Source organism: Pseudoliparis swirei, chromosome 9, assembly GCF_029220125.1.
Source record: "Pseudoliparis swirei isolate HS2019 ecotype Mariana Trench chromosome 9, NWPU_hadal_v1, whole genome shotgun sequence".
NCBI classification, from domain to species: domain Eukaryota; kingdom Metazoa; phylum Chordata; class Actinopteri; order Perciformes; family Liparidae; genus Pseudoliparis; species Pseudoliparis swirei.
The window spans coordinates 26,856,011-26,867,815 of record NC_079396.1 but is presented as its reverse complement, the minus strand read 5'-3'; the positions used below and the strand labels follow the sequence as shown (position 1 = coordinate 26,867,815).

At 43.6% G+C, this 11,805-nt stretch overlaps 1 protein-coding gene across 1 annotated transcript; it reads left to right on the top strand.

Moving 5' to 3' along the window:
* Positions 1 to 1,427: 1,427 nt before the first annotated feature.
* LOC130199518 (embryonic polyadenylate-binding protein-like) lies at positions 1,428 to 11,655 on the top strand. The gene is made up of 15 exons (XM_056423074.1): positions 1,428 to 1,620; positions 3,661 to 3,854; positions 4,724 to 4,839; positions 5,570 to 5,709; positions 6,296 to 6,390; positions 6,689 to 6,826; positions 6,981 to 7,076; positions 9,359 to 9,619; positions 9,865 to 9,955; positions 10,032 to 10,151; positions 10,215 to 10,342; positions 10,483 to 10,588; positions 10,719 to 10,849; positions 10,921 to 10,996; positions 11,506 to 11,655. The coding sequence occupies exons 1-14, from the start codon at positions 1,428 to 1,430 to the stop codon at positions 10,981 to 10,983; spliced, it is 1,872 nt and encodes a 623-aa protein (XP_056279049.1). The 3' UTR covers positions 10,984 to 10,996; positions 11,506 to 11,655.
* Positions 11,656 to 11,805: the final 150 nt, after the last annotated feature.

Genomic DNA, 11,805 nt, shown 5'->3' with positions numbered 1-11,805 from the left:
TGACATAATTAGGAGATTTAAAAACTTCGATAAAATGTTAATTTAGTTCAGCCGCTTTTTTTGTTTGATTGCGGATTTCCCCAGCATTTAGCCACGCCCCTTATGATATTTAGCCAGGGCGTGGCTTAAGTACATTTTTTTAACCACACGTGGTTTATGATGATCACATAGTTGGCTAACAAATGTAATGGTGTCATTTATTCAACATTACTATTATTTTTTACATTTTTATTTTGTATTATTGCTTCATATGGAGAAGTGTTTAAAATATGTTTTTTAATCAGAATAAAAGTGATGGACCTAATAAACGCATTAGTGGTGCAACTCAGTGGTCCAGATCATATCACAGTTTTGAGTTTCGGATTTGATCTGCAGATTAAAATAAAGAGAGCAAATATAACTGTTAGAGATGACCCGTATTATTATAATTATCTTATACAGATTATTTGTTTGTTGTTGATGTTGTAGCTGGTATACAAGGCTCTAGATAAAAACTTCACGTCAAATAAATAAAACAATTTAATTTTAATAAAGTCATCTAGTGAAGAAAAAAATTAATTTGAATGGATAGAAAATAAAAGATATTTGTATTAATAAAAAAAAAAAAATCTTGGAATTGGTAGTTTTAATTATGTATTACAAGCTCTGTGTCGTAATACTTCTCTATTTAATATGACTGCGAAAACTTCTTCAAACGACTATTCAGGTTTCGCAATTTATTCGTTCAATAAAAATAATATTTTCTTCTCTGGAAAATGTTGTAATTAATTAGCGCTCCCTCCAAACGGGGCTGCAAAACAAAAAAGAAGATGGAAATGGCCGCAAAGCCGTTTTTAGAGGGTTTACATGGGATTACATTTCCAAAATGAATAATAAGCATGCAGCGTAACTAGGGTAGGACATTTACATATTTTCTTAGATGTTCATTTTTTTCCCCACTGAAAATTCAGGGGCATTTAAAAAAATACATTTATTAGGCAGTAATAAGACTATTGGGTAATAAGACTATTAAGCAATAATAAGACTATTAGGTAGTAGTCTATAGATTCAAAGTGTTTTATGAGATTTTATGAACAAAAAACAAACAGAAAACATAAGTCAGAAAATGTTATTCTTATTTCTTTGTGGTTATTTATTGGTATTAAAAAAATGTCTAAACAACTATTAACAATTAAAACTTATCTCTTTGTTTTTTTATCATTTAAAAATTATATTTATTGATTTTTGTGTGTGTACCTACCTAGTACAGGCAATACGGATAGGACACAATAACGAACAACAACAAAACGCTATTAAGTTATCATAATTATGGGGCATCTTCCGCCCCTCTAGTGACATCAGGTTTGACATCAGTTTTGTCCTCTTGTGTTTCTGCCCCGGTGTGATACCCGGACCGTTCTTTTTGTTGGAGCAGCTGTCGCGCCACGATGAACAGCAGTGGACCAGCGTACCCTCTCGCCTCTCTGTATGTCGGCGACCTGCACCCGGACGTCACGGAGGCCATGCTCTACCAGAAGTTCTCCCCCGCCGGACCCATCATGTCGATCCGCGTGTGCCGCGACATCATCACCCGCAGATCCCTGGGATACGCCTACATCAACTTCCAGCAGCCGGCCGACGGTAAAGTACCGATTTAAGGAAATTATTTTAAATGGGGGGGGGGGGGGGGAGAATGACATCCACGCACATAAATGTTGATCAAAGTCATGAGTCGAGTCACTGTTTCTCAAAGAAAACGATCCATCTCTTCAACACACCAGTCTTTCCTCCCAAGGACCCTCTCTAGGAACGTCTAGGACCCTCTCCTTGACCCTCTCCTTGACCTTCTCTAGGACCCTCTCCTTGACCTTCTCTAGGACCCTCTGCTTGACCTTCTCTAGGACCCTCTGCTTGACCCTCTCCTTGACCTTCTCTAGGACCCTCTCCTTGACCTTCTCTAGGACCCTCTGCTTGACCTTCTCTAGGACCCTCTCCTTGACCTTCTCTAGGACCCTCTGCTTGACCTTCTCTAGGACCCTCTGCTTGACCTTCTCTAGGACCCTCTCCTTGACCTTCTCTAGGACCCTCTGCTTGACCTTCTCTAGGACCCTCTGCTTGACCTTCTCTAGGACCCTCTCCTTGACCTTCTCTAGGACCCTCTGCTTGACCTTCTCTAGGACCCTCTCCTTGACCTTCTCTAGGACCCTCTCCTTGACCTTCTCTAGGACCCTCTGCTTGACCTTCTCTAGGACCCTCTGCTTGACCTTCTCTAGGACCCTCTGCTTGACCTTCTCTAGGACCCTCTCCTTGACCTTCTCTAGGACCCTCTTTGATCCTCTCTTTGACCTTTTCTAGGACCCTCTTTGACCTTCTCTAGGAACTTCCCTTTGACCTTCTCTAGGACCCTCTAGCACCCTCCCTTTGACCTCCTCTAGGACCTTCCCTTTGACCTTCTCTAGGACCCTCTCTAGCACCCTCCTTTTGACCTCCTCTAGGACCTTCCCTTTGACCTTCTCTAGGACCCTCTCTAGCACCCTCCCTTTGACCTCCTCTAGGACCCTGTCTAGCACCCTCCCTTTGACCTTCTCTAGCACCCTCTCTAGGACCTTCTCTATGACCCTCCCTTTGACCTTCTTTAGGACCTTCTCTCGGAACCTTCCTAGACCCTCCCTTTGACCTTCTACAGCAGCGGTCCCCAACCTTTTTTGAGCCACGGACCGGTTCCGTGTCAGAAATTATCTTCACGGACCGGCAATATAAATGACGTAATAAATATGACGTCATACAATTATACGAAGGGCATGAAGTGCCAAAACTACAACTCATCATGACGCCGAATGAGTGTGAGCCGTGCGCTTGTTGACCTGCAACGAGCCGCTGATGGAGACGGCGACACAGACGTGTGTTTGGTCCGCTGCTCCTAACCGAGTTCTGGTCGCTGTCATTAGAACACAGAGTTGTTGTGTGAAATGTCCCTTCAGGCCACCGTCATTTGCATCTCCAACACATTTTCTTCTCGCTCGGACGGGCTCGAGTCACCGGGTGGGTTTGTTTACATGGGTTGCAGGTCTATTCTTTTGCAGTCGGGTCTTTTGTGGTTGGAGTACCGCTCAAACTCTTTGAAAAGCCTCTTCCACCCGGTCAACGTCTGAAACATGTAGAATGTTCCGCTGTTCACTCGCCCTGCAGCAGCGACTTTATCGGCCAACTTGAAAACAGTTGTCATTCCCCTGAAGTGACAGAATTCATTGAGCAGGTTGAATATGTTTTAAGATTCTTTGTCACTGAAATGTGCCGCCAGCAGAGGGTTCGGCGCGTGAGACTCGCCTGCAGCGAGAAACCCGAACTTTAAGACTCCTGAACGCGGCTCAGACACACGGGTGGATCCGCTCCTTTTTCAAAATAATATAGTTTTCCGACTGATTAAAAAAAAAATTTGTAAACTTTATTTATTCACTTTTTTTCCGCGGCCCGGTTCCAATCAAGCCGCGGACCGGTACCGGGCCGCAGACCGGTACCGGGGGTTGGGGACCCCTGTTCTATAGGACCCTCCCTATTGCCCTCCCTAGGACCCTCCCTAGGAGGACCCTTTGTCCTACCAAGGAAGCGTCCTTGACTTGAAACGTGGTCTTCAAACACAATAACAAAGAGGACTTGTTGTGTTGTCGTGGTTACCTGTAGCGGAGTGCGCCCTGGACACGATGAACTACGACGTCCTCAAGGGTCGGCCCATCCGCATCATGTGGTCTCAGCGTGACCCGGGACTCAGGAAGTCCGGCGTGGGCAACATCTTCATCAAGAACATGGACGAGTCCATCGACAACAAGGCGCTGTACGACACCTTCTCGGCCTTCGGCAACATCTTGTCCTGCAAGGTGAGTCGGCCTGAATCTGTCACGGCGAAATGCATTTGTGATGTGGAGAAATCTGACGATGGCAAAAAAAACATTTTTTTGTTAACTTGCGAATCGTGACCGCGCTCCGTCGAGCCGATTCAACGTTACTTGAGATCAAACCAAATGATATCTCGTGTATAACCAGCGGATAATTTAAAAGACTGAATGAGCGCCGCCCAGATCCACGAGCAGGACTTTAAATCTCCAAAAATTTAAATAGACGGAATTCTAAAAATGACGATATATATATATCAAAAAATATTGTATTTATAAAATATAAATCCAAAAATATTATATTTCTTATATTTAAACAAAAGTATATATATAAATATACTTTTATGTTTAAATATTTTTTAGATATATATTCAAAAAATATTAAAATAAATAAATTCTATATCTAAAAGAATTATGTAGATATTTTTGTTAAGAAATAAAATGATTTGCCGCTAAAAATAAAATCCTAAAATGACGTTACGCGACTCGACGACAGGAAGTATTTATTTAGAAAATGCCACAACTTTTCAGTTGTTTTTCTCCTCCGTCGTTCCTGAAATGCATTCTGGGATATTTGGCTGTCCTTTTTTTTTTTTGTACAAACGGGGGTCGCCTCTGGTGCATTTTGGCGAGATGCGAAATTACAAGAAAAATAAATGTGAACGTTACTCAGACGAGAAAAAGAGTGATTTATTTCTGAAGACCTTGAGAACCACCGGGTCCACGAGGACCCCCTTCAGCTCGGGACTCCACCGGGTCCACGAGGACCCCCTTCAGCTCTGGACTCCACCGGGTCCACGAGGACCCCCTTCAGCTCTGTAATTTGCATATTTGAAAGCGCGTGGTGTCGGCAGGTGGTGTGTGACGAGAAGGGGTCCAAAGGATACGGGTTCGTTCACTTCGAGACCCACGAGGCGGCGAACCGGGCCATCGAGACCATGAACGGGATGCTGCTGAACGACAGGAAAGTGTGAGTACACACACACACAGACACACGCACACACACACTCACACACACACTCACAGACAGGTTGTCAAGGAAAGAGGTGCAGAATATTTATCTGTGTGTGCATTAGTGTCTGTGTGTGGTGTGTGTGCGTTGGTCTGTTTGTGTGTGTAGGAGTTAGTTTGTGTGTGCATTAGTGTGTGTGTGCATTAGTGTGTGTGTGTGTGTGATTGTCACTGTGTTAGTATTTGTCTGTGTGTGCCAGTGTGTATCCATGTGCATAATTGTGAGTGCGTGCACATTACTGTGTGTGTGTGTGTGTGTGTGCATTAGTGAGTCAGTGTCTGAGTGTATCTGCATTAGTGTGTGTCTCTGTGTGTGCATTAGTGTGTGTGTCTAAGTGTGTGTGTGTGTGTGTGTGTGCTATGTCCAGAGTGCTCCGTGAATGCTGGTGACTCCATGTTCTTTTTCCTCTGCTCAGTGAAGGTAGACATGAGGATCCTGGCACTGACAACCCAAAGGCTGCGTCCCTGGGGGGAGCGTGTCAGTTGTCCCTGCCTCGGTCAGTGAGTCGGTAGTGTGTGTGTGTGTGTGTGTGTGTGTGTGTGTCGTCAGAGAGCGATGGCGTCCGAGCAGCGTAGGGAGGAGAAGCGTTCCTATCTGTCGTGAACAATGTCTACAGAAATCAAACAATGACTCGTCAAAGAAAACAAAGACAACAACTTCTGCTCCGCGGGTTCGATTCCCGCCGCAGGTTCGTCGGCCACTTCAAGTCCCGGAAGGAGCGGGAGGTGGAGTTCGGCTCCAAGGCGATGAAGTTCACCAACGTCTACGTCAAGAACTTTGGAGAAGACTACGGCGACGAGAAGCTCAAGGAGGTCTTCACCTCCTTTGGTGAGCTGCTCCCTTCTTCCTCTGGCCGTTGTTGTCGTTGTTCTTATTTTGTTGTTCTTTTTGTTCTTGTGGTTGTTGTTCTTGTTTTTCTTTTGTTGTTCTTTTCATTTCATTCTTTTGTTTTTGTTGTTTTTCTTTTATTCTTGTCGTATTATTCTTTTGTTGTTGTTTTTGTTCTTTTTGTTGTTGTCGTTCTTGTTTTTATTTGTTGTTCTGCTTTCCCCCCCCCTTTTTTTGTCATTGTTTTCTTTTGCTCTTGTTGTTCTTGTCGTTGTTTTTTTTCTTCTTTTTTTGTTGTCCTAGTTAATGTTGTCGTTGTTGGTTTTTTTTCTTCTTTTGTTCACATTTTCTCCGGCTGAAGTTGAACGCGTCTCCTTCTCGACTCGAGTGTTTCCACTAAATGTAATTGTTATATTTCTACTCCACCACTTAACTGGAATACATTTATTCACCAGAGACGTTGCCCTGCCCCGGAGCCTTTGAGCCTCGGAGTCTCCGATGAGTCGCCGTAGTAGCGTTAGCTTGTGCTCGCGGTAGTAGCGTTAGCTTGTGCTCGCGGTAGTAGCATTAGCTTGTGCTCCCTCAGGGAGGACCCTCAGTGTGCGGGTGATGAAGGACGAGAGGGGGCGCTCGAGAGGGTTCGGCTTCGTGAACTACGCCAACCACGAGGACGCTCAGAAGGTAACGTGTGTGTGCGTGTGCGGTTCGTAAATCATGGAAAACCTGGAATTTTTTAATGTTTTTTTTCCAGGCCTGGAAAAGTACTGGAAATGTGTTATATTCACAAGTGCATTTATGCTGGTTTTTTTGTTTTGAGATTTCTTAAAGATGATTTCTGCAGCCCAGATGCATTCTGGGATAATGGAGACAACGGGAAGGAAGTGGCGTCCCGGTGGGACTCGTGTGTCTCTGGTCTGATCCCGACCAAAGCGCCAGAGAGGCTCTCCGGGTCTCTATCCTGACGTTTCTTCCCCTCCAGGCGGTGGATGAAATGAACGGCAAGGACCTCGGCGGGAAGCTCCTGTACGTCGGGCGCGCTCAGAAGCGTCTGGAGCGCCAGGGAGAGCTGAAGCGCAAGTTTGACCAAATCAAACAGGATCGCATCCAGCGCTACCAGGTGCCTGATTATCATTATTATATAAGTGCCTCCATTGTTTTCATCTGGACGTTCATTTATACGGGGAGAACAACAACTTGTTTTAAGCCGTTGCCGACCCGGGAAAAATAAAACTGAGTTAACTTGACGTTGCATTTCCCTCCTCTGCCACCAGGGGGTGAACCTGTACGTGAAGAACTTGGACGACGGCATCGACGACGAGCGGCTCCGGAAGGAGTTCGCCCCGTACGGCACCATCACCAGCGCCAAGGTGACCACGCCCTTCTGTAAAAAGTTTATCAAAATATATTTAAAGTGAGAGTCGGTTGGCCTCGAGATTAATTCATGAGCGGGAAAAGACCCTTAATTAATTCACAATCATATTTGTATATATAAACAGAAATATGTTGTTGTACATACACACACATATACACAATAATATATATATATATATAAACAAACATGTGTATAAATAATGAGAAAAAAATAAAAACATAATTTATATATTTTTTATTTAATTTAAAAAAATTGTATTTTTTAAATATTATTTATACACAAGCATACATTAATATGTATATTTGTGTATATATATATATACATACACATATACACAATAAATAATAATACAATATATACAGGACTGTCTCAGAAAATTAGAATATTGTGATAAAGTTCTTTATTTTCTGTAATGCAATTAAAAAAACAAAAATGTCATGCATTCTGGATTCATTACAAATCAACTGAAATATTGCAAGCCTTTTATTCTTTTAATATTGCTGATTATGGCTTACAGCTTAAGAAAACTCTAAAATCCTATCTCATAAAATTTGAATATTTCCTCAGACCAAGTAAAAAAAAAGATTTATAGCAGCAAAACAAAATCAAACATTTGAAAATGTGTTTCCAGGTGTTTCGAGTTAATTAGCGATTCAAGTGATTTGTTTAATACCCTACTAGTATACTTTTTCATGATATTCTAATATTTAGAAATAGGATATTTGAGTTTTCTTAAGCTGTAAGCCATAATCAGCAATATTAAAAGAATAAAAGGCTTGCAATATTTCAGTTGATTTGTAATGAATCCAGAATGCATGACATTTTTGTTTTTTTAATTGCATTACAGAAAATAAAGAACTTTATCACAATATTCTAATTTTCTGAGACAGTCCTGTATATATATATTCTTTAAATAAAAATATATTAATAATAAAAAATCATATTTATTTTATTTAGAAAATAATATATATTTTGTTATTTATTGTATATATATATATATAAAATAATATATATATTTTTTATTATTATGTATGTATTGTATTGTGTGTATTTATATATGTTTATATATATATTGTTTATATATGTGTATACTAGGGCTGTCAGCGTTAACGCGTTAATCTATGCGATTAATTTGGCCGCGATTAACGCACAAAAATATTTTACCGCAATTAACGCAACTTTGTTTACTTCCGGTGTCGATGAAGTTGTTGCACTCCTCTGAGTGTCAAGCCGCGGCAGTCCGCCTCCTTCCTCCCGTCTGCTCCTCGATATTCACAGAGAAGCAGAGGGCGACGTGTCGGTGACGCGGGGCGGAAGGTGCAGGTGACTTTTTTTGTTGCTCCGCCCCGATGCGCGTGCAGACACGCCGGCATGGAGCTCTGCGGCCGCGAGACAGAGAGCCGAGAAGAGTGAACGACACGTGGAGACAGAATGACATGCTGCTGTAGAGACGACCAACAACAGACGTTTAGTTTAATAAAAGAACAAACACGTCTTGAAGGAAAGAACCATACATTACTTCTGCTGTAGAGACGACCAACAACAGACATTTAGTTTAATACAAGAACAAAGACGTCTTTAAGGAAATAACCGTACATTACTTCTGCTGTAATCTGGCGCTATAGAGAACATGACAGGGGGGCGGGGCCTCACCCTGATAGAATGGTGGGGGAAACACTGGGATGTGTCACATGCAAAAGACTTTAAAAGGTGAATTTACATGTTTTTGTAAAATCGAGAAAATGAGCCCAGACTCCAGAGGGTTAACATGACATATGTGAATGTCAGTCAGTTTACCAAGGCCACTGGTTCTGCTGTTCAGTGTTAAAGATGACGGGACCAATGGGGTCTCTCATACACCTTTGTTTACTAATCTGAATGTTTCACTGAAGAAACAATTTATCATCCACGATATTAAATCCCTCGCTGGCACTTTATAGGTAGAAGCCTCTTTGAAAACACAGCTCTGTGTGAAGTTTGGTCTTTAAAAATAATACAATTAAACAAGTGTCTAAAATACACGCTGTCTGACACTCGTTCATCTAGAAGATTTAGTCTTTAGAAGAAAAAACACCTTTTAATCGCGATTAATGAATTTCAAAATGTGCGATTAATTAGTTACTTTTTTGTCATCGATTGACAGCCCTAATATATACACAATAAATAATAATAATAAAAATATATTTTCTATTTTATTATTATTTTAAAATAATATTGTGTTAATTTTGTTGTTGTTCTTGTGGTTTTTGTTCCCATTTCACACACACTCACATACAGGTGATGACGGACGGCTCCCAGAGCAAAGGCTTCGGCTTCGTGTGCTTCTCGTCTCCGGAGGAGGCCACCAAGGCGGTGACGGAGATGAACGGCCGCATCGTGGCCACCAAGCCGCTCTACGTGGCGCTGGCTCAGCGGCGGGAGGAGCGCAAAGCCATCCTCACCAACAAGTACATGCAGAGGCTGGCCACGCTGAGGCCCGTGAGCAGCCCCCTCATCGACGCCTACCAGCAGCCCGGCTACTACATGACGGTGCCACAGGTACGCCAGGTCGTGACGTAGCACGTGAGGTCGTGACGTAGCACGTGAGGTCGTGACGGTACACGTGAGGTAGCCACAGGTACGCCAGGTCGTGACGTAGCACGTATGGAGTTTAAACCACGTTGGTTATGTTAAACAATTTGCATATTTGGCTCCGCCTCCTCGTGGACCCGACTTCACGTTGACTACGCCGTCTCTTTAAAAATAAAGTCGCGAGTTAAATGTTGTTGTTGTTGTCCCTTCAGCCTCCGGCTCGCTCCTTCTACCCCAACACCCCCGTCAGCACCATGAGGCCCGTGGCCCGCTGGACCGGGCAGCCCTCCCCCCGGCTGCAGGGTGAGTGGGTCGCTCCAGGGTGTGTGTGTGTGTGTGTGTGTGTGTGTGAGATCTTGTCTCATGTATCTCTCTCCAGGGCCGTACCCCGCCCAGTTCGCTGGCTCCGCCCCTCGGCGTGGACCGACCCCCATCGCCACGGTGCGGCAGGCCTCCACCCAGGCGCCGCGCGGCGCCATCAGCTCCTCGCAGAGGACGAGTGAGTACGCCGGCAGGTTGGGGGGGGGGGGCGTACAACTGTGACGCCGGTGTCTCCGCTCAGGTAACATCGCCACCCAGACCGTCGGCGGACGCACCGACGCCGTCCGCGGGGGCCAGTACCGGTACTCGCCCGCGGTGAGGAACGTCCAGCAGGTCGTCACCGTTCCTGCCCCCATGACGAGGATACAGGTACTGGAGGCGGGGCCACGGGGGTCTTCACGGTCTTCATGGTGGTCTTCATGGTGGTCTTCATGGTGGTCTTCACGGTCTTCGCGGTGGTCTTCATGGTGGTCTTCACGGTGGTCTTTACGGTGGTCTTCCTCCCTCAGGTGTTCCCCCCTGTGATGGAGCCCCCGGTTCTCCTTCAAGGCCACGAGCCGCTCACCACCTCCATGTTGGCCGCCGCGCCGCTCATGGACCAGAAACAGCTGCTCGGTGCGAGCCCCCCCTCCCCCCCTTTCTCTCTATATATATACACATATATATATATATAATATCAAACTCTTTGTGTGTGTGTGTATATATGTATATATGTGTGTGTGTGTGTGTGTGTGTGTGTGTGTAGGCGAGCGTCTGTACCCGGTGATCCACGCCCTCCACCCCGGTCTGGCCGGTAAGATCACCGGCATGCTGCTGGAGATCGACAACTCAGAGCTGCTGCACATGCTGGAGACGCCGGAGTCGCTGCACGCCAAGGTAACCGGCACGCCGCGGGGGAGGGGTGATGATGATGATGGTGATGATGATCACCCCCCCCCCTCCGTCAGGTGGACGAGGCGATCGCCGTCCTGCAGGCTCACCAGGCGAAGGAGAGCTCTCCCAAGAAGTGACGAGTCCCTTCAGGTCTTTATTCTCTAATTAGTTATTATTATTAGTAAGTTTAATTTTTCTGTTTTTCTCAAAGTTCTTATCGTGACGCGATGAAACTCATGAGGATCAGAATGTTTTTTGTTGTTGTGTATGTATGTTTGTATATATACACATACATACACAATATAAATCATAATAAAAATATATATATTTCAATAATTAATAATATATATAATTTGTTGTGTATATATATATATTTAAATAATAATTCAAAAAAACCATTATTTATGTCTTTGTGTGTGTATATGTGTGTATATATATATATATTGTATGTGTATAAATAATATTTAGAAAATAAAGTAATGTATATACATTTTTTTTTTTACCATTTCTAAACATTCTTTTAGCTGTATTATTACATAAACACTTTCTCTATATAAACTTTAACGACTGACTTGATGCATGACTATTTCTTAAAGTGCCAGTCTCGGATATTTAACGTTGCCGCCGGAAAACTTTTTAATTGTTGTTTTCTTTTCTAGATGCTGACGACTTTCTGGAGGAGAAAAAACAAATAAAAAGAGTAAAATGTGAAAGAAAAAGAGAAAAAAATGAATCTGAGCCGACGTGTAAATGGGGTTCAAAACATTTTGTTGCGTTTTTTTGTTGGAAGATAAAGTTTATAGTTACGCATTAAACCGTCTCGTGTCATTTGTTTACAAATTAAAAGAAACGTCAACACATGCTGTCCACTCACATCGCTGTTGTTGACGGTCTGTTGTCCACTCACGTTGTTTATCTTGGTGGAGGATGAAGAAGGGGTTTGAAGACACGAGGTAGTT

Excerpts from the sequence above, each read along its gene's own strand:
- LOC130199518 (XM_056423074.1), top strand. The coding sequence starts at position 1,428 with ATGAACAGCAGTGGACCAGCGTACCCTCTCGCCTCTCTGTATGTCGGC. Across the intron at positions 6,391-6,688 it reads ACCACGAGGACGCTCAGAAG|GCGGTGGATGAAATGAACGG; the intron begins GTAACGTGTGTG and ends CTTCCCCTCCAG. Across the intron at positions 9,956-10,031 it reads GCCCTCCCCCCGGCTGCAGG|GGCCGTACCCCGCCCAGTTC; the intron begins GTGAGTGGGTCG and ends ATCTCTCTCCAG.